The 25,095-nt window shown below is 36.5% G+C and overlaps 1 protein-coding gene across 1 annotated transcript in view; it reads right to left on the bottom strand.

Moving 5' to 3' along the window:
- LOC106137231 (atrial natriuretic peptide receptor 1) overlaps positions 1 to 25,095 on the bottom strand; it is a 70,216-nt gene that overhangs the window by 22,194 nt on the left and 22,927 nt on the right. The window contains exons 5-9 of the mRNA XM_060949733.1: positions 24,244 to 24,363; positions 16,946 to 17,055; positions 13,522 to 13,710; positions 10,615 to 10,750; positions 10,107 to 10,198 (exon numbers count right to left, since the gene is read on the bottom strand). Coding sequence (XP_060805716.1) covers positions 10,107 to 10,198; positions 10,615 to 10,750; positions 13,522 to 13,710; positions 16,946 to 17,055; positions 24,244 to 24,363 — 647 coding nt within the window. The remainder of the gene's footprint in view (positions 1 to 10,106; positions 10,199 to 10,614; positions 10,751 to 13,521; positions 13,711 to 16,945; positions 17,056 to 24,243; positions 24,364 to 25,095) is intronic.

Below are 25,095 nucleotides of genomic sequence, written 5' to 3'. Positions count from 1 at the left end.
TAGTACTAGTCTTGACTTCCGGTTTAGGTCCACGCATCCCTCCTTCCGTCTCCTACCACGCCTCCCCCCACCAAGCGACACTAGCGCCACCACAGGCAGTTGGATTTTGAAGTCCAATATTTTCCTCATTGAGTAGTTTTTATAACACCAGGTAGATGTATAAACTAAGCTTCGAATAAGGTAAGTATGTTTAATAAACATTTTATTTTCAGGTAAAATGTCGCTATTAAACAGTACTGTACCGTTATTCGAAGCTTATTATATGAGAGATTTGTCTATTATCGCCTGGTGGTCGCTAGGGAACGTCAATGTGATCAAAAAGACTTTAAAGTCATCGAATCTATATTTTTATTAAAATATAGGTAGATGGTATAGGTGCCAGCAGTGACGAGGCATAGGTGATTATTAATGTTTTATTGTAAATCAACACATTGTTACTATATGTAGACAAATATATAAATTATAACAAACAAAATTATAAAAAGAAAATATGAAATCTGAGCATATGATTTTCTAATTTAGTGTATTAATCAATCATCTGTAGGAGTAAACAAAGCGGAAATAGAGTGAGCATGTGCTGAGGAGGGTGTTAACTCTCTCCGATAAAATCTAAAGAGCGTATTAGCAGATTTCCAGTTTCCCCTGGAAAGTATGTCTTCCAGTTGGAAATTTTCTATCCAACTCTTAGATGCAACAGCTGATCTCAGACTTCCTGGAGTGGCTTCTATTCCCGCGTCATTAAGTAGTTTCTTCACCCAGCCTCCGATAATTGTACGCGAAGCGGGTTTAGGGGTTCCTGTTATGGTTACAAAAAGACAATCACTTTTAGCCCGGGATCTTCGTTCTTGCGTAAGGGCAATTAGATGTTTTACCCAGTATACTGGACAGAGTAGGTTATTCTCCTCATTCGGCATCAATTTCCAATTGGATTGTCGTCTTTTATCGGTATCGGTTTTAGAGCCGAAGGCAGGTGTGAAAATTATTGCATCTTCTGACACTGAGTAGTATTCAGGTGAAATTCTTAGTAATGTGAGGTCATGCACTCGTCTTCCTGAACAGAGTAGAAGAATGGTTGCTGTTCTTTTTGCTGCCTCTAATACCTCAGATTGACCGGTCGCCTTTATGCTCAAAAAGCGAATAAGGATATCCGTATCCCAAATGGGTGGTTTTCTAGGTCTAGGGGTCGCTAAAGCAACGGCTTTTAGCACTTGCTTTACCAGGCTATTAGAGCTTAACTTCTCTTGGCCTTCTGGGTTGACAAATGTAGAAATAGCAGATTTATGGACAAGAATAGTGCTAAGTGAGAACTCTTCTTTTTGGTGTAAGTCGGCTAGGAAACGCGCGAAATCAGATCCCGATGGATTATACATTGTTCCTTAACTTCTCTTGGCCTTCTGGGTTGACAAATGTAGAAATAGCAGATTTATGGACAAGAATAGTGCTAAGTGAGAGCTCTTCTTTTTGGTGTAAGTCGGCTAGGAAACGCGCGAAATCAGATCCCGATGGATTATACCTTGTTCCTTTGCCCACTTTATCCATCTCTTCAATGCGGGCCGATAAGTGTTAAGCGTGGACCTACGCCAACTTGATGACAGCAATTCACGTTGTTCTGTTGACCAATTGGTTAAGTGTTGACTCCACCCCCACATTTCCATATCTCCTAAGTCATTTCTAATGCTTTGGATGGAGGTAGTCCTGTCAATAAGTCTATCAGAACTTAGCGTAGATTTATTACGATGAAGGGGGCAGTCAGATAATTCGCTGATGCGTTGTTCAGATGTGATGGAGGAAACACCCATGCTAGGTGGTAAGTCCATGTTTTGTTGAATGCATCGTGAACTTGCGCTCTGTCGAGCAATGTGTAGGGAACTACGTGAGCCCGACGTGATGTGAGTAGATCGATTACCAGATAGCCCCACTTTTTGAACACCTTCAGAGTCATAGCAGATTGAAGGTGAAGCCATACTGGGGAGGGTGCACCCCGTGACAGACAGTCTGCTTTGCAGTTGAAACTTCCTGAGATGTGGTAAATATTCAGGTGAATATAGTTGAGTAGTTGAATTGCTGTTAAGCAAGTAAGTTTTATCAGGGCTGTGGATTTCGTTCCCCCTTCCTTGCGGAGGTAGGAAACTGTTTCGTTGTTTCATTTCATGGCCAAGGTCGTAGAGTTCAGGTGCCGACCGTGATCTTTTAATGCATTGATAATAGCGAGCATTTCCTTCGAATTGTAGTGGAGATGCTGTTGGTTCGGTAACCATGTACCTTTGAGCAAGTCCAGTGCGAATGTTGTCTGGTTGCGTAATAATGCTCGATCCTGATTTACTAAAAGGAAGTCGTTTAGATACACTAGTACTAGAGTTCCTTCGTTTTTCAGTTGTTGTGCGATCCAATTCGCCATTGTTGCAAACACTTTTGGAGCAGAACTGATCCCGAAGGGCAAGCAGACCATTTGTAGGAGCTGATTGCAAAAAATCAGCCATAGGAACCGTCTGTGACTCCTGGCGATAGGTAAGTGGAAGTAGGCGTGATGAAAATCGATATTCATCATCCAGTTGCCTGATTGAATGAAATTTGGTACCTTTTGAATGTTTATAAGTCTGAACTTTCCCGGACAAACAAATTTGTTCGGGTTTTTTAGGTTGAATATGGGCCTTGACGTGCCGTCGCCTTTGGGGCATGGAAATATTGTCGACACAAAGCTGGGTGTAGACTTTACCGTTTCCAATACTTTGTTTTGCTCTAAAAGCTTTTTATAATGGCAGCAGCTTCGCCTATGTTTCGAGTTTGACGTCGGAAACTTGGCATTCTCGGTGTAGGCCTTGATCGAAGTGGTATTCGATAGCCTTTTAACATGTTGAGGATGTGAGGCGGCGCCCCTCGATCCTGCCAGTGACGAGGAAACAGACTGAGCTGACCGGCACGGAAGGCCTGAGAAGAGTCAGTATCTTTTATTTGAGTCTCTCCTATCCCGGCGGGATGAGGGAGAGAAGGATCTGTTACTCCTGGGTTTGTCCTTGGGTCCTTGTCCTGGGTTTCCTCTTTGACTCTTATTTTTTTCCTGAAAGGAATACTCTTTTGTCTTCTTTGACTGTGTACCTTTTTGCTGGCTGAATTGAGGCTTTTTCTGGGTTGTGCCATGCGCTGATGTCCCGGGACCGTTCTGCGGAGCAGAGTTGCGATCCCTGGTTTTCTGCCAGAAGACTTTCCTGATGCCGCCAGCTTTTTCCAAAGCGGAGCTAAATCTTTCAGTTTCAAATAAGTTCGAACTTGATGGAGGTATTTTCCGTAGACAGCTTTTATGAAGCGGATCCTTCACCAAAGAGAGGATATTTTCTCTGCGTTGCTGAATAATCTCCGCTCTATGCCCACAAGCTAATTGCATGGTCTCGTTTGCTGCTTTACTGTAACCACTTTCTAAAAACATGCTGTTTAATTTTTCGTGAATTTCGGTGTATGATAGTGAACCATTTTGACTTGCTAGTAAAAGGAGATTTTGCATCTCTATTTGTAAGGCCTCACCTTGTTGTAACAAAGCAAATGTGATGCCTGCAAATGCCTTCTCCATGTTGACATATGATCTGGAATTGTCGTATTGCTTTACCTCATCATTCGCTTCTAAGCTGGTAAAACCCGGAGAGTGCAAGCAGGTTTTCTGTACGTCAGCATAACGCACACTGTTCCAGTCAGAGCTGTTAAACCGCTGTAGTTTCATTAATTGTTGAAGCATATGATCAGGGGTGTTAGGGATAGAAGGTTCTTTGATTTTAGTGCTCAAGGTAAAATTGAGCTTTGCTTGGTTAGAATCTGGACAAGAACCATGACGTGATTGATTGTCTGACTCATATAATTCCCCACTGACATAAGGGTCAATGCTATCATTACAGGATGGAGTATTGTGTATGTTAGTTGTAGAGGCTACGTGGCTCTTAAGTTCATTTACCTCCCTGATCAGCTTTTTAAACATGCGGTTACTCACGTTAAGCCTCTGTCTTTTCCTCTTTTTGCGTCCATGATCATTTGATGAGCTAGATGAGGATGAACTGGAGTCTGAACTCGATGATTCAGAGTGCTTCCTTTTATTTTTCGCTTTCGGGCGATCGTTTCCAATTTCACCAACAGTGCGCTCTGTTGGGGTTTCTTCATTCATACTGAAAGAAACTCTGAAAGAAACCTTAACGAATTACGGGCTTTGAACCCGTCCGTGGACGTTAGATATGACAAAGGAAATAAGTTAAAAACAATTTACGAACAAAGCGTTTGGAAAAATAACCAAATGAACTGACAAAAATATTGAAGGTAGTTTTATATTTTATTAGATAGGTAAACCAAAACACTATCTATGAACTGTATCACAGTTAGAATATCTGTTGTTTCGAACAGATACGGAAGTTTTAAGGAGAAATTAATAATTTAAAAGTACTCACAGTTTTTTCGATATGAAATACCTTTTACAATTTCTCAAATATTTTTCCTTTTACAATTTCTCCTAGAATATTTGACTAGTACCGATTATGCGGTCACAAATATGCGTAATGCGTATTGTAGAACCGTCTCGGACGGAAATAAAAACGCCAATGAGGAAAATATTGGACTTCAAAATCCAACTGCCTGTGGTGGCGCTAGTGTCGCTTGGTGGGGGGAGGCGTGGTAGGAGACGGAAGGAGGGATGCGTGGACCTAAACCGGAAGTCAAGACTAGTACTAGGACCGGAAATAGCTGCCCCTCTCTCATATAATAAGCTTCGAATAACGGTACAGTACTGTTTAATGCTACATAGCTACATTAATTCCCATCAAGCTGAAAATGAGTATAATTATTTAAAACACAATCAAAAGCATTATTTCAAAATTCCCCATGATTCCGGTTTAAGGAAAAAAATTTACTCACGGTCAAAGGTAAAAAATGGGTGTATCGCAATTTTCTTTAAAACGGTAAGTTTTTCAAATCGGAAAATTACCTCAGACATAAATTGTAGATCATAAAGTTATCTATAAAAAAGGTACCGTTTTTGTGATATAACGATGCAAAAAGTTGCAAGCGTCATAATATGCATCCGTTTCCTTGCCACCTCTGAGGTAGTGTACTATTAGCGCGTTTTTTTTTTAACATTTTTATTATTAAACTTGAAAAAGTCTGAAATAGGTTAGAATAAACACGTGTTTTCACTACGCAGTGGCACTCAAGACTAACTTTCGCATTTATTATTTAAAAAAATATAGAATAACCCTAAGTGAAGAAAATCATCTTAGGACAATAATAGAGATTACAATTATCAAATTCAATGCAATAATCAAATTAAAACTAAAACTACTTATAAAAAGAAAGAAAAAAGATGACTACAAACTAAAATTTAATTTATAAATTGTACAGTCCTTGCATAGCATCAACATGCGGGAATGTGCCCAGAAGGCTGGCAGCATTGCCAATTCGAATGGCAATGCTGATTCTCTGAGCCAGATAATTTCCAGCCCTCCGGTCAAGAGATACCTCAATTAGCTTTTTCGACAATTGTCGGAAAAGCTGATGGGCAGATAGGCCCCCCGGTCCCAGACTTTCTACCCCAAAAGGTTCAAAAGTATAGATATTACCGATAACTACATAAATACATACATACATAAAATCACGCCTCTTTCCCGGAGGGGTAGGCAGAGACTACCTCTTTCCACTTGCCACGATCCCTGCATACTTCCTTTGCTTCATCTACATTCATAACTCTCTTCATGCAAGCTCGGCGGTTTCGGGTACTTTTGACCTGACCCTTTACCAGGACGTCCTTAATTTGATCAAGATATGTTCGTCTAGGTCTTCCCACCCCGACCTTTCCCTCCACACTCTCCATGTATATCTGCTTAGTCAACCTGTTTTCATTCATCCTCTCCACATGACCGAACCATCTCAACATACCCTTTTCTATTCCTGTAACTACATCTTCTTTCACATCACAACATTCCCTTATCACACTGTTCCTTATCCGGTCACTCAATTTCACACCCAACATACTCCTTAACGCTCTCATTTCCACTGCATTTATTCTGCTTTCGTGCTTCTTTTGCCATACCCAACTTTCACTCCCATACATGAATGTCGGGACCAACACGCGCCCCTGTGCACAGCCAGTCGAGCCTTTTTGGATAGTTTCTGACTGCTCATAAAGGCATGCAAAGCTCCATTCACCATGTTCCCCGCGTTCACTCTCCTTTCAATATCACTATCACACTTGCCATCTGATGTAAACTTTGATCCCGATAGCTACATATTTGCGCCTTTTGAGGTTTTTTGCCTCATTTGAAGCAGAACGGCCTTAGATTTAGTAACCTGAAGATGAGACGGCGCAAGTGTGTCGACACAAGTAGCATCCCACACCAAAGGCCGCCCCAATCTCCAGGGTACCAAAGTCATACCATCCGGTCTCTTGGCATCATCCCGAGCCAGACCGTTTGGTTCTAGAACGGCTGGAACATGGATGGTGGCAAGAGCACGGATGATTATATCATTTAGGGCGGCATGGCGCCCTAAACGGCCGGCACTCCTAGGACATGAAAGGCCGTGGTGTCCATAGCCGACAACGGTATCCCCGCAAGGACAACTATTATTAAAGACTAACGGTATTTCATGTGTTGAGCATTCTGAGATAAAGCAACTATACGACCCTAGCCACGTACACAATTAAACAGAGAGACAGATGTTGTCTCAAGGTTTCACTACAGTATAAATGAAGGGACTGGGTTTCATTATACTTATGTATATTTTATATTTTGAATTCAAGTTAAAATTACCGACAGAACAATATTTTTACTTATATTACTGCTACATAGAGTATATACGAGACGTGCTTATGCATATTATGACGCTTGCAACTTTTTGCATCGTAATATCTCAGAAACGGTAGCTTTATTGAAAAAAAATATTGATTCCTTTTTATAGATATCTTTATGATCTACAATCTATGTCTGAGGTAATTTTCCTATAAAACTTACCGTTTTGAAGAAAATCGTGAAAATCCCATTTTCTTACCTTTGACCTTGGGTAATTTTTTTCCTTAAACCGGAATCATGGGGAATTTTGAAATAATGCTTTTGATTGTGTTTTAAACAATTATACTCATTTTCAGCTTGATGGGAATTAATGTAGCTTCATTCCTATTTTTTGGTCTAAATTGACCGGACTGAAAATAAAATGGAGAAATAAACCATCTACGCAAAGACCGACATCCGCGCGAACGGAGTCGCGGGGGAAAGCTAGTAGAAAATAAAATTCGGGTGTTTTATTTATGCATACCGATTACGCCGAGATTTATGGACCGATTTACGTGATTCTTTTTTTGTTCGGTAGAGTACCTATACTTTCAAGTTGGTCCCGTTGTTACCTAGTCAGGATCTGATGATGGTATTCCAGGGAAATCAAGGGCAAACCTCAAATTTACAGGCAATTACGTTTTTGACAATTTCATAGATCTGTTTAAGTATTTGCGTCTGATAGTCATCATCCCATGTGAATGAGCTGATGATGGAAGTTACAACTCCTCAACGGTTAGGAGTTGAAAGAAAATTCTTACGAAGTTATACGTACATGTGAGGCTATTAGGTTGACCTGATAATAAAAAATAAATCTCATTAACGTTAAGATTTTAGGTGAAAATGGATGCGGACAAATTTCGTCTCTTCACTTGTTTCCTTTTAGCTGTTTGTATGGGTAGTGTTAACACAAAATAGGGATTTAAAGGCGTGATGTTATTAATGTTATGCATGTATGTACATAATTATGTATGTTATTATGTATGTTAAAGAGACGACTGAAAGTTGTCATACAAAGTCTTTTTTTTTAAGGATGGGAAATCATCAAATGACCTCTCCCGCTCTGGGTGGAACGGAAGGGAGTGTCAGACTTTTACTGACTAAAACCCACCTCGTTCCTTCAGTTGCCCTTTGCGTTCCGGGGCCACGGTATCTCGTTAGAACTTTCCCGCAGCCCCGGCTCAGTTTATCCCGTTTCCCCCCCTTGGGGGTTGACATTTCAAAAATCCCTTCTTAGTGCTCACTTATGTTACTAAAGGAACCTCTGTTCAAAATCTCAGACTCCTATACCGAGCGGTTTCGGCTGTGCGTTAATAAATCAGTCACCCAATCGCACCCCCTAAATCACGATTGGAGGGTAGTTTGAAAAAACTTATAATGTCAAACATATTTACTTGCCTATGTACGTGTTCATGCCAAGTTTCAAGTTTATAAACCCAAGGAATAAGATTTTTCATAGAAACGTTTTTACCCCTTTTCCCCCCTTGGGGGTTGAATTTCCAAAAATCCTTTCTTAGTGCTCCCCTACATATCCCAAGGAACCTACATTCCAAATTTCAGCTGTCTACGACCAGTAGTTTCGACTGTGCGTTGTCTGTCAGTCAGTCACTCAGTAACGGAAGAGTTTTATATATATAGAAGATAGATATTCTACTAACTATAGATTTTATACTTATTAGAATCGAAACGGGAATATTCTATCTATAATTCTGAATTCAATGGGTATAAAACCTTCCGCCAAGCAACCAATGACTACCTAAACGCCGTCCGCGTGTTAAGTCGAAGTTTCATATAAATCAAGATTCGACTTCATATTTTATCTTTTTTATTTACTGGAGCACAACCCTTTATTATTGAATGTATGTTTTCGATTAAAATAAAATAAATAATCGTATCATCTACCATCGTATCATCTACCAAATTTTAGCGACAATATTTCTACATGTCAAACGAAGCTCAACGAAATAGATGGATTATCTTTATCACGTAAATATAACTGAACGAACGAATATTCACATAACAAACGCTAAGAACTATTTCTCTCCCTCAACATAACAGCTTCTGGAAAGAACAATATTTTCCCAGGAATAAGAAATAATACATCCAATTCCACAAGCAATTTCCACCTCTCCCGCCTTGTTTCCTGTCAATCATTTTATTGCAAGATGGAATTTCACCTCAGAATTTCACCGTTGTTATTTGACACGAAAAATCTTTATTACGAAAATCACTTATGCCTACATATATATGTGTTTTGTAAAATAAGTAAAAATAAAACTATAATCTAAACTTTACTAAGTACTACTTACTACTACTGAATTTTATTATACCGAAAATTATCGCAAATATGCGTAGATTATGTATCATTCTGTAGCAAATTATTGTAAAATTTAACAAATTTTTTTATGTAGGTAAAGTTGTTAAGAATCCTTATTCAAATATGATTGATATGAAAGATTAATACTTCAAAATTACAAAAGAAAAAGCCAAGGAAATTGTAACAAAAGCTCTCAATTGATAAGTGTACTTTAAAGGGAATGAGAATATATTTTCCATTGTTTTCAATGCTCGTGTAGGCTTCATTTCTTTTCAAACAAATTGGACCCGACCCGAAATATACTCAATTCATATCTGAGTAACCAACATATTGTTCCAAATATAAATATAAGTGGTATAGTACCTGTAACATATATGACAGCTAATCAATGCTTACACACGAGGTGAATTCACATGTTCAAGTTAATTTGATATGAGACCCTATCTATATCATTCTATAGATATATTTACAGTAACTAACATACCATTTCTGTATCAAATATAAACTAGGTTTATGCCGCAGCTTTGCCCGCACGAAACTACACCTACAAAAGAATATAGGTGTTTCGCAAATCCCACGGGAACGTTAGGCTTTACCGGGATGAGAAGTACCCTATGTTCTTTTCCAGAATCTTAATTATACATACGCAAAATTATAAGAAGATCGGTTTACTAGAAAAAGCGAGAAGAGGTCATAAATTAACAAATTTACTTCCGCATTTATAAAATTAGGAGAGAATTAGAAACTCTTAAAATCAGATTAAAAAAATCTTGTTATGTTCAATAGTCATTTCCCCAACTAGTTATTTATTTGTGTCTCGAAAGATTCACATTTCTCAACGTTGGATACTATGCAATTCGATTAAGCAATACTTATTAATTAAGCTACCCCTTCCAAGGTCAAGGGAAAGCGGCGGAACAAACTACCTACACGGCATTAAGAGTCCTAAATGGTAAAACTTTATCCTACTCAAGCTATACCTCTAAATTACTCACCTCAAATTTTCCAGTGACTGGGTCCAAGTCTAAGATGGCATAGTCTGCATCTCGGTCACCAACGGCGTCGATGCGGACATGGCCGGTTATACCTTTAACAAGAAGAATATATCTATAGTATACCTAAACAAAACTCAGCCTCTTTGACGCAGTGGCAGAAGCATAGTGAGTGCCAGCTGCTTGTCTCCCCATGCAGATGATAAAAGTCTATCATGAGAATGGCTTATAAACTTGAGATGCTTCTTCTAGGCGATAGGTGAGCAACCTGTTTCTATTTGAATCTCAATTTCATCATTACGCCATACAGCTGATCGTGGCCTTTCAGTCGTTTCGAAACTGATGGCTCCGTCTACCCAGTAAGGGAAAAAAGACGGTATCAGATGTATGTATGTTACGTGAATAGTTTGCGATGAGTACCAGATCCCTGTTTAGAGCAACAGCCGTCAAAAGGAAGAATGCCATTATATTTAATAAAGTTGGCACTTGAAGAAGAAGAAGATGTAGTTACCATGGAAGTCTCTGTCCCACATCTTGGCGGTGATGGTCCTTCCGTCCCGGATGTCGTCTCCTTCAGTCAAGGTCTCGTTCAGCGCCATACCCAGCAGATATACCCCGTCGTAGAAAGCGCCAATGAAGAAGTTTACCTGGCCACATTGATTATTGAATGAATGTATGAATGAAGTTATAAAAATCATAGACAAACTTAGACTTTATCTTGCTTATCTTTATACATATTGATTGATCAAACGCACTAACATTATCAATAAAGAAACATCTTGAAAATATTTTCCATATTATTCCATAGTTAATTATGCATCTTGGATTAATAATTTTGCGTCCAAGACCCAAAAAAAACTTGTAAAATGATGTTGGCTAAGACCTACTTCACTCTGAGATATCGGCGTTATATCTCTCAAAATCCTATTAAATAAACACTAAGCACAAAAGCCTTAATAATTCAGATTTCTATGACATAGATCTCTCAAATTATGTAACCTGTTTAGCTATACAGTTCGCTTTATAGCCTACTTCAAAAGAAAATGTAAAATACAGTGACGAAAAAATGCGTGCAATTTTTCTCAGATGAAACTCACGTAATTTTAAGACATCATAAAAATGAGGTTTACTGTATTAAGATCTTCCATCCACACCCATATAAAAGGCTTGTGCCCGGCGGGTATGAAAATGGAAGTCATTTCTTACTTTCGTGGTGTATGATAGTAATTTCTTATTTTTATTTCGATCTAGTTTCGTCCACTTTAAATATGAATTTCCTTGTCGTTAAAACTTTGTAATCGAGTAGTATTTGCAACGTTTGAATAGAAAGTCTAAGTCTAAGTCTTAGACTAACCTATCTTGATGAAGTCGGGTGAAAGGTCCGGTCAAGAGTATTCTAAATTAGGATCTTACTCAATAGACTAAACTAATAAAAACTAATAAAAAAAGTTAAAATCAAGTGGAAATAATGTAGTCTCTTCCTACCCCTCCGGGAAATATGCGTGATCATATGTATGAAATGTTCTATTTCTTTACATTCAATACAGGACGGGTACAGGAGAGAAAATCAAAGAAAACTTAATTAAAAGGTTTTTTTAGATCTGTAAATAAGAACTATTTCGTAAATGTTTTTAAACACACAATTTTACCTTTTGCATAAGTGAGTCAATTCCTAAATAGTCCCTTTGTCGTTAGTCCACATTGCAATTCCTGTCACAAGTCGGGTCTAACCCGCTCTATCCTGCAGGAATTAGTATCACCACCCACTCTATGCTATTAGAAAATTAGCGAAAGTACAGATGGTGTTCACATAATTTATTTACTATTTACGTTCTTCTTCTTAATCATCTGTCTTTTGGTCGAAGGTTCGTACCCGAGGGAATCTCCAGAGAAATGAAGCCTATATTTATATGGGACTAATTATCCAGATTGAGTTAGCCTTGAAGTTAGTTCTTACTATTTGTGTTATGAGATACTAACTCAACAATACTATATTTTATAATAAATAATAAATATATAAACGACCCAGGCCAATCAGAGAAAGCTGTTTCCCATCATTCCCTGGCTAGGATTCGAACCCGGGACCAACTATGACACAGACAAGAGCACTACCGCTACACCAAAGAGGCAGTTCACGTAATGATACTACTGGAGCTCTCTTATCTATATCTGAGCAAAATTTTTATCAGTCCGATAATTTATGGGATTATTCATCCATATTTAGTGCCTCTTTCCCGAAGTCCTTCCTATTGCAGCGATCCTTGTATCTAACCGTTACTGTATCTTCATATATATAACTGTTACTGTATCTTCTTTTACATCACAACATTCCATTATCACACTGATCCTGTCACTCAATTTTATACCTCGATCATACTTTACCCTTTAATTTCCACCGCGTTTGTTCTGCATTTATGACTCTTCTGCTACACCCGACTTTCAATGTAACTTAAGGTTTACTTGTTGTAATTCTAGAGTAGGAACGTATTTGTTCTCTATTTAATTTGCACATCGGAGGTTCGTACAAATTGCAGGATTTCCATGTCTCATGAAGATCTGCCCGATTGGAATTGCAGATACAAGGCTAACGAGACCGGATTCAGCTAAGATTAAGTTTAATCCCAAGGTAAAAGTATTTTAAGACTAACTCTTGCCATTACCCGTAGGATAATTCAGAATAAAATCTTATGTTTCTCCTGAAGGTCTAATCCATTCATAGTCTCTGTACAAAGTTTTATCACAATCGTTAAACGAAGTAGTTTGTGAATTTTTTCGTTACAAATAGCATAAAGTACATCATCTTGAAATTTCATTATAATTTAACGAAGAAGACGCGCAAGTACCAGTTATATAAACCTAAAAAAATAATAGGAGCTCAAAGCGTAACATTTGACCTACGTGGATCATTCAAAGTGGGTATCAGTGAACAGTGATATCTTCGGATAACAAGCTTGAATACAGTAGGTGGAGGCACGCCCTTATTAGCCACCTACAATGCAACTTACGACGTCATATTTCTCAGTGTAAAATAAATATGTCTACACTTCATGAACTAGAGCGTAACATGAAACACGCGATATCTATAAGATTATAATAAGATGAAGATAAAATACATATAAAATATTACGCTAACTTATGTGTTTACTGTTAAGAGATAAGTTTTCAACCTTTACTGATGATTTACCTTTTACGCTTACGATTGTTACAAAACAATAGTTAAAAAGCTTTCAAAAATATATACACCGAGTGACAAAAAAGCTACAGGTATGTGATATCTCTTTTTTCGAACGGTGAAATTGGGAACACGCAGAGATGAATGAGTGTTTCCTCCATGAGAAAAAGACCCACACTGTGATGTGGGTCGTAGGCTAGATATTATTATACAAATGTGTGTTGTGTATAAGTAGTTTATCCTTACCTCTTCCCCGTCCGAGAAGGTATAATTATAATGCAGCCTGGCTCTGGCCCGGACGGCATCCGCGAAGTCGTCGAAGCGGTCTCCCGTGGGTAACTTCAGGGAGACACGAAGCAGGGCTTCGTAGGCGGCGCGCGCGGCGGCATCACGGTCATCTCCGGCGGCCCAGCCTGTCTCGCCCCAGTACCCTCCCTGATATAAAGTTCATGATCGTTATCATCAGACCACATACTTTTAAATGAATTATTACATACATATAATCGCGTTTTATTCCGGACAGAGCCAACAGTCTTGTTAAGACCACATTCAGCTGTATAACATTCGGAGTGGCTTCGAGAAAAGCAATGCAATACATTGCTTTTCCTATCCAAGAAAATAATTCTGTGTTTTTTTTTTGTTTATTTATGATATGAAGAATATCCGAAGGTCTTCAGAATAAAAGATAAGCCGACCATCCGTCAAAGGCATGGATGCCTACGAAAGCGTAAGATGTGTGATCGGCCACAAACAATTAATGCGCTATTTCCTTAATCGCCTGTTACTGCCACAAAAGAAGAGTGGTCCTGACTGTGAACTTCATGGCAATGTAAGGTAAGTCATTATCCTCCGACCTTCATACATACATATACATATAATATAGGAGAGTGTGGAGGGAAAGGTCGGAGTGGGAAGACCTAGACGAACGTATCTTGATCAAATTAAGGACGTCCTGGTAAAGGGTCAGGTCAAAAGTGCCCGAAACCGCCGAGCTTGTATGAAGAGAGTTATGAATGTGGACGAAGCGAAAGAAGTATGCAGAGATCGTGGCAAGTGGAAAGAGGTAGTCTCTGCCTACCCCTCCGGGAAAGAGGCGTGATTTTATGTATGTATGTATGTATGTATATACATATAATCACGTCTATATCCCTTGCGGGGTAGACAGAGCCAACAGACTTGTAAAGACTAATAGGCCACGTTCCTTTAAATTTATCAAAGACCAATCTATTTCCACATTAACCATATTAAGAACGTCTGTTTGTATTCACAAATTACTATTCACTGAAACCTATGCAATAACGTACAAATATTGACTTTACTTCTTGTTGCCATCCGTCCAGTGAAACGGGTTGACAATTGAGCACAGTTTGATGCGAGCGAGCTCTAGAATTAATACTGGGGCTTAGCTAAAGTCATTCTGCCAATATTGCTCGAGGGGGTCGCCTGCAGTTGATTGTCGAAGGACGACGCTCCGCTGCGATTATGCAAATGATCAGTCATAGAATAATAACCGCTATGAAAGAGTGCCAAATCGAAAGAACATGTTTTATTCTATTTTTAAAATAATGGCATCAAATTTGTATGATGTCTTGTGAGAATCTGAAATGCGTAAAAGAAGATGGTACGTTCATATTTGGCAGCCAGTGAGTGGACCTTTTCAAGAGCGTTTACGAGGCGAATTATAAGTGTGTTTTATTTCTCTCTTCATATTGTTTTGGTTAATACATACATATAGTCACGTCTGTATGCCTTGCGGGGTAGACAGAGCCAACAGTCTTGAAAAGACTGATACGCCACATTCAGCTTTTTGGCTTGATGATAGAATTTCGATTCAAATAGTGACAGAAGAATCCCAATTTTATAAGCCTATTCCTTAGTCGCCTTTTGCGACTTTTTTATTGGTACAAGGAACCACACGGCACAATATTAATATTTTGGTTAATAATATGTTAATTTGAATAGAGTAAGAAGAGAAGACATTAGGCAACAGCCTTATGGGGTTTTATCGCTTTCTAATGAAACAACAATAAAACTTTTATCTCAACGCCATAGTTTAAATCGTAGAAAACTGAATAAATATAATAATATATAACAGCGCGGTTAAAACATTTATAATTAAGTGAATACTCTAAAGGTTAAATAGGTTACACTTAATTTTTAAAATAAACAGACAGGTAAGTCAAGTACAACTCAGTCGAGTTAAAAAAAGTATTTTTTTTCCCAACATCATTTATACTGAAGACCTTTTTATAATTTAATTTCGTGAACAATCTTATCTGGGCTAGCTTTGGGTTGTTGAGATTCTAATCTTAATAAGTCGTGAAATTCAATTCTAGTAAATTTACTTTGTAAATATCTTTACAACCAAGTCGAGATCTATAAATACCCTTTATCGAACTGCAAAAATAAAGGTTGTTTAGATATTACGAGCCTTTTTATCGTTGGCGGACAAAAAAAAATATATATTTGCGCATGAAAATATTAAAAGGGACTAGGTATTTACAGTAACAAAGGGTTTCATAAACATTGATTTAAAGCAACAGGGAATAAGAATTTATTTACATTGAGTATAAAAACAGATGGACAATGTAAAACTAGAAGCTATGTTCAATTGTTCAGTTTAAATTCCATTGCAGGAAAAGTAAATAATTTAAAAATAATATAGTGTTAAATATAGACATAAAATTTTGTAATTAATATTTTACGATGCTTCAGAAAAAGGACTTTATCAACTTCGGACTTCCCAAAAGATGAAAATATTAATAGAAAACTTAAATACCACAATGTCTCAATTTATAATTAAATTTTACGGTCATTCAGCAAAATGGCAAAGACAGGGCTTATCTACTCATACTTATATACGGGACTTTGCACTAGTTCCATCAAGTTTATTCCCTTGTTTCATATTACGGCATGTTTATGTAGTAGAACAACATTAAAGTTGAAAATATTCCTTTGTTCTCGGTAAAATTTAAATGTTTAAAATACTGTCTGCACAACAAAATATTTCTTAACCAAATTACGTTTAAGACACAAAGAGCGCGCTTACTTATGTACGAGTAGGTATATTTGTTGGTCGTTTTAATATAAAAGTTGTCAATTTATTGATTTGAAATTTGCTAGAGGTGTGCTTGCAAAGTTTTTACATTAAATTTAATTTGCTTTGGCAAACTTTTTTTGCGCCTGTCTCTCTAAAATCTAAGTATATAGCAAATAAGACTTAGCAATAATATCACAAATTTCAAGAGCATCAGAAAAACCTTCCACTTTTGTCAACCAGTGACAAAGGCATAGATAACTTTTAAATTAACATAAGGTTTTAGTGGGGATTCTAAAGTAAAAAGCCTACTAGCTTTCACCCACAGTTCACCTGCGTAAATATTGTTTACTCTATGTCCATCTCCGTACGACTATATAGACTATATGTTTGCAAAATTTCATGAGGATCGTTTCAGTGGTTTTGATGTGAAAGGCGGACGAACAAACATACTTTAACATTTCCAATATTAGGATGGATGTTCAAAGAATATTAACTATATTCATACTATACTATATTCATTTCATCTAAGTCGGTCAGTCAGACAAAATGTTGCAAAAAATTAGTTTGGATTATTCTGATTTCTGCGTTCTCAGCTTTCCGTATAAAGAAGAGAGAGAAAGAGAACGTTACCTGGAATATCTCGACGTCGAGAAACGCCCAGTCTCCCCGGGTCATGCCCAGGGCATGAGCCGCCAGCAGGAACTCCCGGACCAAGGGTCCGCGGACGCTCAGGATTACAACTGTTCAATAAACAATTCATTAAACAATCTAAAATTATTTTGTATGTTATTTTTTTAAGAAAATCAGCTTTATCTAAGGCACAGTTCTTAAGAAAAACAGACACACATAAGACATACTTAGTTCAAAAAACTTTGTTGCAGTGCTATGCTGTTTTAAATTAGCTGTCAAATTACCGGTTGATCAAAATTGCATGTATTGTATGGCACTATTAAATTTTTCATATTTTTCACATACACCATACCAACAAATATGTATATAAGTTTATCCCAAATTAAAAGGTATTATTAACTTATATCTTCAGCTATAACTTTCTGTCGACTACACAACAACACTTTCTGCTATTAAAACGGACATTTGATATAAAGACATAACTCTTGAGAATGGCCTTTAATGTGTGTTTATAAAGGCATAGGCCACGGCTTGAAGGTCAGAAGGTGAAGACAATTTTAGATGAGACATAAATGTATCATGTCATTCGTCCAAGCTTTTGTTACCGAACTGCGAAACATACTTAAACTAAACTTTACTTAAAATAAATTGTGAAATTTAACTTTAGGTAATTAATTCATTTTGTATTCATTTTTATTTGTCAAGATACACATTCCTCTAAGGCCTATTTGTAGATCGAGTTCGATGCCGTGAAGTTTGTTGCGTCTGTCTTCTACCTATACTTGTGCTTTGGTAGCGGTAGGTAATTTTGATTATAAATTATTAATGTAAAACGGAATGAGAAAAAAAAATAATCAAAAGATGAGCACAACAGGTATGTAGAATTGAACAATATCAAAACAACCATCGAAAAACAAAAATTAATGTCTCTTCTTAAACCAAAACCCCTTTTCAAAAACAACCTTTGCTTTCAGATAAACAGCATGGTTTTATTAAACACAAATCTACTATTAGTAATTTATTAGAATATAAACATTATCTTTGTGAGGTTTTTGATAGGGGGGACAAGTGGATAGTATATATACGGATTATAGCAAGGCTTTTGACAAGGTTGACCATAATTTGTTATGCCAAAAAATTGCAAGGTTTGGTATCCATGGCTCAGTGCTAAGATGGGTTAAATCGTATCTTGCCAACAGAAGCCAACTTGTGGCTGTTAAAGGATATGTCTCAAATCCCATTGATATTACTTCAGGTGTCCCTCAAGGTTCCCACTTGGGCCCACTGTTCTTCCTAATCTTCATCAACGATCTGGTTGATAGGCTCTCTTGTCATTGCTTACTGTATGCGGATGATCTTAAAATCTTCCATAACGTTAACAACATCCAGGACTGTAAGCTGCTTCAGCGGGATCTTGATGAAATTGTAAGTTGGTGCAGAGTCAACAAAATGTTCTTGAACATAGAAAAATGTTGTGTAATCTCTTTCACCAACAAACACAACAAAATCGATTTCTGCTACCAGTTGGAAGGACAAACACTTTGCCGAAAGAATATGGTTAAGGATCTCGGAGTCTTTTTTGATGACAAACTGACTTTTAGAGGACACTACGACTATATGGTCAAAAAATCTATGAAAGCCTTAGGCTTCCTTGGTAGGATAACTAAGGATTTTAAGAATGTCAAAAGCCTTATCCTTCTCTTTAATTCTTTAGTGAGGAGCAATTTGGAGTATGGATCAGTTATTTGGTCGCCCCTTTACGCAAACCATACGGAACATATTGAAAGTGTCCAGAAAAAATTCCTCCGTTTGCTTTGCTTTAGACTCAAACCCGGCCGTAATCGTTCATCATACCAGGAAAAACTTAAATGTTTTTACATTTCGGATCTTAGTACCCGCCGTCACCAACAAGGTCTCATAACTTTATTTAAAATACTCCATTCTATCATTGATTCTCCGACATTGCTCTCTCAATTGAATATTAGTATAAGATATAATCCCCGTCGCACCCTGCCTATCTTTGTACTGCCCGTTTATAAAAATAATACGTCGTTCTCGAACCCATTGGCTAGGATGTGCCGGAAATATAATGAGATATCCTGCAATGTGGACATTGATATATTTAATTGCAGATTACGTAAATTTAAAACTGATATATTCAAGATTCTCTGCACCACATCTAGTACATAGTCTGGCATTGTTTTTGTAATTGTTTGTGGTTAACTGTATTGTATGTATTTGTAATTTTAGTACTTTATTATTATAACTGCTTGCTCATAACAAGTTTTATATTAGTTATTAAGCTTAAGCAACTGCGCATACGCGTTTAGGATGCTAAGTTGGAACAATTTTAATTATTAAGAAACCTTGTATCTTATTAGTTAGTGTCTGTTGTGTTGCCTAATAAATAAATAAATAAATAAATAAATAGTATATAAAACACCTTAAAGATATACTTAACCCTCCTAGAAACCGGTTTTCCTTTATAATTGGAATGGTAACATACAAAAAAAATCAAAGATGAAAGCTATGACAAATTATATCCATATCAAACATCGAATTTTAATAAATTAGTTGAGCGTTGTCCCTTAGACCTTTTTATATATTTTTATAGAGGCACGCTTTGTGTTCATAAAAGCCTTACAATCCTTTTCATAAAAAGGTACATGTTGCGTATTATCTAAAATCTCATACGACCTCCTTTGTGTATTATTCCGTCGCTAAAAAAATATCTAACTATAGAAATTGTTTTCTTAACGCAGAGTTTCCCAAAGTGGGGTAGACGTACCAATGAAGTTACGCGATTGATTCACAGTACCCTCGAATTTATTTACGTTTTAAGTTTGGGATAACTTGCCGTTACATTAATTGTCTGAACCTTAGATATACAGTCTTTAAACTCGGCTGGTACTATTCAAAAATGTTACAGGTATTAAAGCGCCCGTACCTTAATTTTATCTCGGACGTTTCGAATAACCTACCTTATATAATTATAATTATAATACATAAATATATAAATAGTACCTATAGTATTTATAAATAGTGTGATTCAAAGTAAAATTTAAAAATACGTTATAATCAGCTCATAGAAGATTGGAATAAAATTAAGTTATCTTGTGTCTTCTTCAGGATGCTATTTTTTATAGCCTGACCGGGATTTAAATCAATGTCAAAAAATGCTGTTTGATAAAAAAAAAATTGCATTAAAATAAATAGTAAAATAAAGAAAAAAATATAGGCCCAGAACTATAACTCCATTGGGTGGATATATATGTATGTATGTATATACAGCAAGATTACAAAGAAACCCATTGAAACCCCGAAATCCCTCAAGTTAACAAGGGTGCAATCGCAGACACACTCAGTGATGTGTGTTAAGCTATAGGTATGGAAATAATGGTGATGTTTTTGACATGTGATTAAAAATTGTTTATTCCACTACTTCCTTATCTAGGACCGAAGAATAACGAAAAATAAAATTGTAATTGATTTTCCCTACTTTAAAAAGGTTTTGAAGCTCTTCACTGGTTGATTTATTCTAAAGACAATAAATTTTTTTCTTGGTAAAAAATAATGACTTGACAAAGCTTGAAAGAACGAGCATTTTAATTAGAATAATAGTGAAACCCATTTTTCAAAATATAATTAATTAATTAATTGAAAATGTCTTGTTATAAAAAGTACCTCTAAATATCATGAGTAGGTCGCCCCAAGCTAATTATGCATAAATATTATGGGCGAGGCCGTAGTATCCTGTTACTACGAGTAGTGAATAAATTGTGAAAATATAGCGGTGCGTATTAAGATAATCTAGAATTTATAGAAACAAAATCATTATTTGGCGACAAAAAGGTAATAACACAAAAATCCATCCGTAATGCAAAAAATTAAAGAAGTCTTTTCACATTTTATAACGTCGTTATTATATTAACATCAATAAAATACCTACTTGCACAGAATTAAAATTAAAAGTGTAGGCAGATACATACATACATAAACTCACGCCTCTTTCCCGGAGGGGTAGGCAGATACAGACAGAAAAAAAAGAAAATTGTGTATTCATCATTGTGGGGCTTGTAAAACATCAATAAATAATTTGTCACATCTTTCGGTGTCACAACATTGTGTGATGTGATATAAGTTTGCTTGAATATTTTAATTGTATCTTGCACTTTAATATTCTATATTTTTTAAGTGATTCCAAACACCTACTCAGTCGTTGCGCTTTTTAACCCTAGAATTTGCTTTACAAAATTAGTGTAGACCTTTATCTAGAGCTGTATAAATACCAACCACTTAGGAGTAAGAATTATGTAGCCATGAAAGGGCCAATATTTGACTTGAGTGATAAAAGCTTCTTGACGCCCTTCGCTAATGACAACACGGCAGAGGCTCCTTTCACTTTTGTCTAATTAGATTCTGACTATATTTCCTCATCAATGTCGAAAATAAGTGTTTCTTGACTCGAAATTTTAACAAAATTATGCGAAGTCATAATTATTCAAAAAAATCGGACTACATCATGTCATTCCCTTCAGGGACACCCTTTCTATATCAAGTTATAACTTCGAGGTTTGTATAATATCAACAAATGTATGCAATAAAAAATCTGAACATATCGAATTCTAAAACACCGTGCTCCGAAGAAAACATGACATCAAATACACATATGCATGCACCTAAAATTTAATTATTTTTTTATTTAATTTTTAGTTTTCTACTGTATTATAATTATTGGTCTAAACGGGATTTCTAACATACATAAATATATCACGTCTTTGTTCCTTACGGGGTAGCCAGAACCAAAAGCTTCATAATTTATTTAAATATTTTTCAGTCCTAAAAATGTTGTAGTCGTTGTAGGCCATAAGTAATAAAGACAGTTAGTGAGTCCTCGCACCGTACCTAAATAGTTTCTTTCTCACCGTTTCTTTTACAGCATAATAAGGACTGAATGTAATTATGCAGTTGTATGCACATTTTCGTTAACACATACATGTATCATTGTGAGAGACTTTTGTTAATTAGCTAGAAATACAGGGAATTTCAAATTACATTTGAACTTAATTTTCATTTCAGCTCGGGAGACAAATGAACGAACAACGGTGAAGTGAATGACCCTCAAACAAAATGGAATATTTATGCATAATTACGTTGTAGGTATAATTGTTTTTGAGAGACTGCATTTGTCTTTTACACTCCATACATAATATGTATATTTTTAAATTTATGATGTCGTGTTCCAGTCTAGAGGTGCTCCAGAGGTGCGGATGTAACTAGGCGGGACCAACGCCAGGAGGAAGAAAGTCGTATTTCAGCAAAGCGACCAATCCCTTTCCGTGCAGATTGTAAAAGTCAATCAAGGGAAAAGCTAATAAACTTGGGATTCTTCTTTTAGGCAATGGGCTAACAACCCGTCACTATTTGAATCTCAATTACTTAGTTTTTTCGTAAAATGATGGCTCTGTTTTTCCGTAAGGGACAAAGACGTGAGTATGTATGAAAACTTCATGACACAAATTGTGGCCTATTACACGTTTATTAAAACTATTGGCTTGTTGTTAATTAAAAAACTTCTAACTACAATAATTCGTTTGAATAATCATTTATTCAAACAAATCTTGCTTACAGAAATGCAAATGAAAGCTCACTTTATGCTTCGTCAACTGCATAACAGTTGTAATGGAGAAGGAGTCGTAACGGGTAATGACTAAAGGGATTACTTATTGTTATTTTCAAGCAAATTAAGAGTTTCCCATTAAACGTCTCTAAAGAAAATTAGGGTGGTGTAACTATTAGAAAATTATTCTAAAACTAAGAACATTTTAAAAGTTTCCTAATTTAGTAGTGTAATTGGATTTCGATTTTATAATGATTTACATAACTACTTATATTATTTGTAAGTTCATTTTCAGATTGTGGCGCATTATGAAGTTGCCTGAACTATTTAAATTAATGGTCGTAAATAAACACTTTTTAGTAGGAAAAATTTATAGTATTATACTCTATGCATGTCAGTTCAGTAAACAAATTCACTAAAATTCGGCTGAAATGCGATTTCCACTACCATAGTATCGTAATTCGCTTCGCGTCGTGATTGGAGGGCTGAATCGCTGCCCACGTCACTGTGTCGAGTGCGCTCTCGAGCCAATGAACACAGACTTTGAACTTTCCGCGACGTCAGACACTTGAATTTGTCGAGAAAAATCTTAGCCTTCAACCTTTAATGAGCTTGGCTGGAAGAGATTTCTTTCTGTTTCTCGATACAAAAACGATTTGGCTATTTGGATAAGATATTACTTCATAATTCCTACTCTCATTTAAATATCTGCAAAGAATCATTATTTTTAACGGCTTAAGGTCGTTGAGATTTTCAGCAGTTAATCTTACTTAACTTCATCACCCTAACATTAACTGAAAGACATTGATTATAATTCAGACTATTGCATTTTTCTACCATATATCTCATTTCTTGATGGTTGTGTTTTCGCAATTTGAGTGTTCATTTCATCATTCCGTTTTATTTCATATGATCAAGAGAATTTCCAATTGAGCAACTGGTAACCTGGTTAAATGCTAATTAACGCACCGCACCTTGTCAATAACCAGATAATTAACAAAACAAACATCCAATACAGATTGAACCCTTGGAGGAAACTTATTGACAGATAAATGAACGCACGGCCCAAACCACTGAATATGGAGAACAAAAATTGTGGAGTTTTTTCATTCCACGCGTGCGGAGTCGCGGATGCACTCACTGGAGTGCGCCTACTAAAATACTGTACGAGTTATATACCTACTTAACTGTTAGTAGATATATAAATCGTACAGTATTTTCTAACGTCACTAACGATATATTAGTAGAGTAGTACTAGATATACCTACAGTTCGAAAGTTATAGAGTTACAAACATTGATACAAAAATGTAGGTATCTTTACCCCAAGTTTACCCGTAGACCTCACCGACTTCGCGAAAACGAATAATTTCATTAGATATTCTATTTACTTACAACATTATGAGTCTACACTTAGTCCCAGTTGACGATTTTCTCACAAAAACAGAAAACATAGTCCCTAAGTTCCAGAAAGTTTTAAACATGTTAATTCCCCATTGGGAAAAACCTTAGAAATCTAAGTTTTTCAGAAATGTAGCTTTTTTTTTTTATCGCTACAGCTGAACATGTTTTTTCATAGTAAGTTAACTGTACTGTTATGTAAACTCTGGCGTACCAACTACACATTCAGACTGAAACTAATTAAAGCAAAATAAAACATCTTCTGTTTCCTTCACTCACCTCGGGCGTACATGCTGACATCCTTGAGTAGGGCCTCGCAAGATTCCCTCTCGTTGCCGTCCAACTCCCTGACAGCCTTCAATATTCCCTCTTTCCGAAGCCCCCACTCCAAACTTTTGCCTGAACGAATAAATATTACGTAAGATATGTGACTTCGATATCAGACATAAATATCAATTACTTAACATAAATATTTCAACAAGTCCACTCTTCATAATTCCAAAGTCAATTCATAAATCGAAAGAAAACTTTTTACACATATTAGGTACTTTAGTACGTATTAAATAATTTCTCAAATAAAATGTATGTAATGCGCATTTTTCGCGTCTTTTGTGAAGAATCCCATGTCGCATTCCCTCGGGAAAACCAAAAGAAGAAACCTTTTCGGGGACCTAATCATTTGTACACAGGAGATTCTTTACAAAGAGTGTTCCGATGTTGCAAAGAGGTGTGATAATGGAAGCCTTTAGAAACATGTCAAACAATTTCCCGGAGCACATCCAGGGCTGCCAACACTTCCGGAATACCATTAAAAGTCATAAGTTTTAGCATCAAAAACACAACTTAGATTTCACAATACCTACCTGTCGTAAATTCAAGTACCATTCTTTCCAATAAAAAGTTTAAAACATACATACTTACATAAAATCAGACGTCTTTCCGAAATGTTCCCTTCATATTTTTATTTCATAACGTTACCAGTGCAAATAGTACACTAATGTTTATTTGAACTGATTTTCATTTCACCTTTCAGATTTCTCATTCACATAGTTGGCAACCCTGAGCACATCCGATTGAATAAAAGGTAGAACACACACGGGGCAAAATCTCTCTTTCAAAGCCTCTTTTGTA

The sequence above is a fragment of the Amyelois transitella genome, chromosome 19, assembly GCF_032362555.1.
Source record: "Amyelois transitella isolate CPQ chromosome 19, ilAmyTran1.1, whole genome shotgun sequence".
In the NCBI taxonomy this organism is placed as follows: Eukaryota; Metazoa; Arthropoda; class Insecta; order Lepidoptera; family Pyralidae; genus Amyelois; species Amyelois transitella.
Note: the sequence above shows the minus strand (reverse complement) of the source record. Positions and strands in the feature narration are given on the sequence as shown.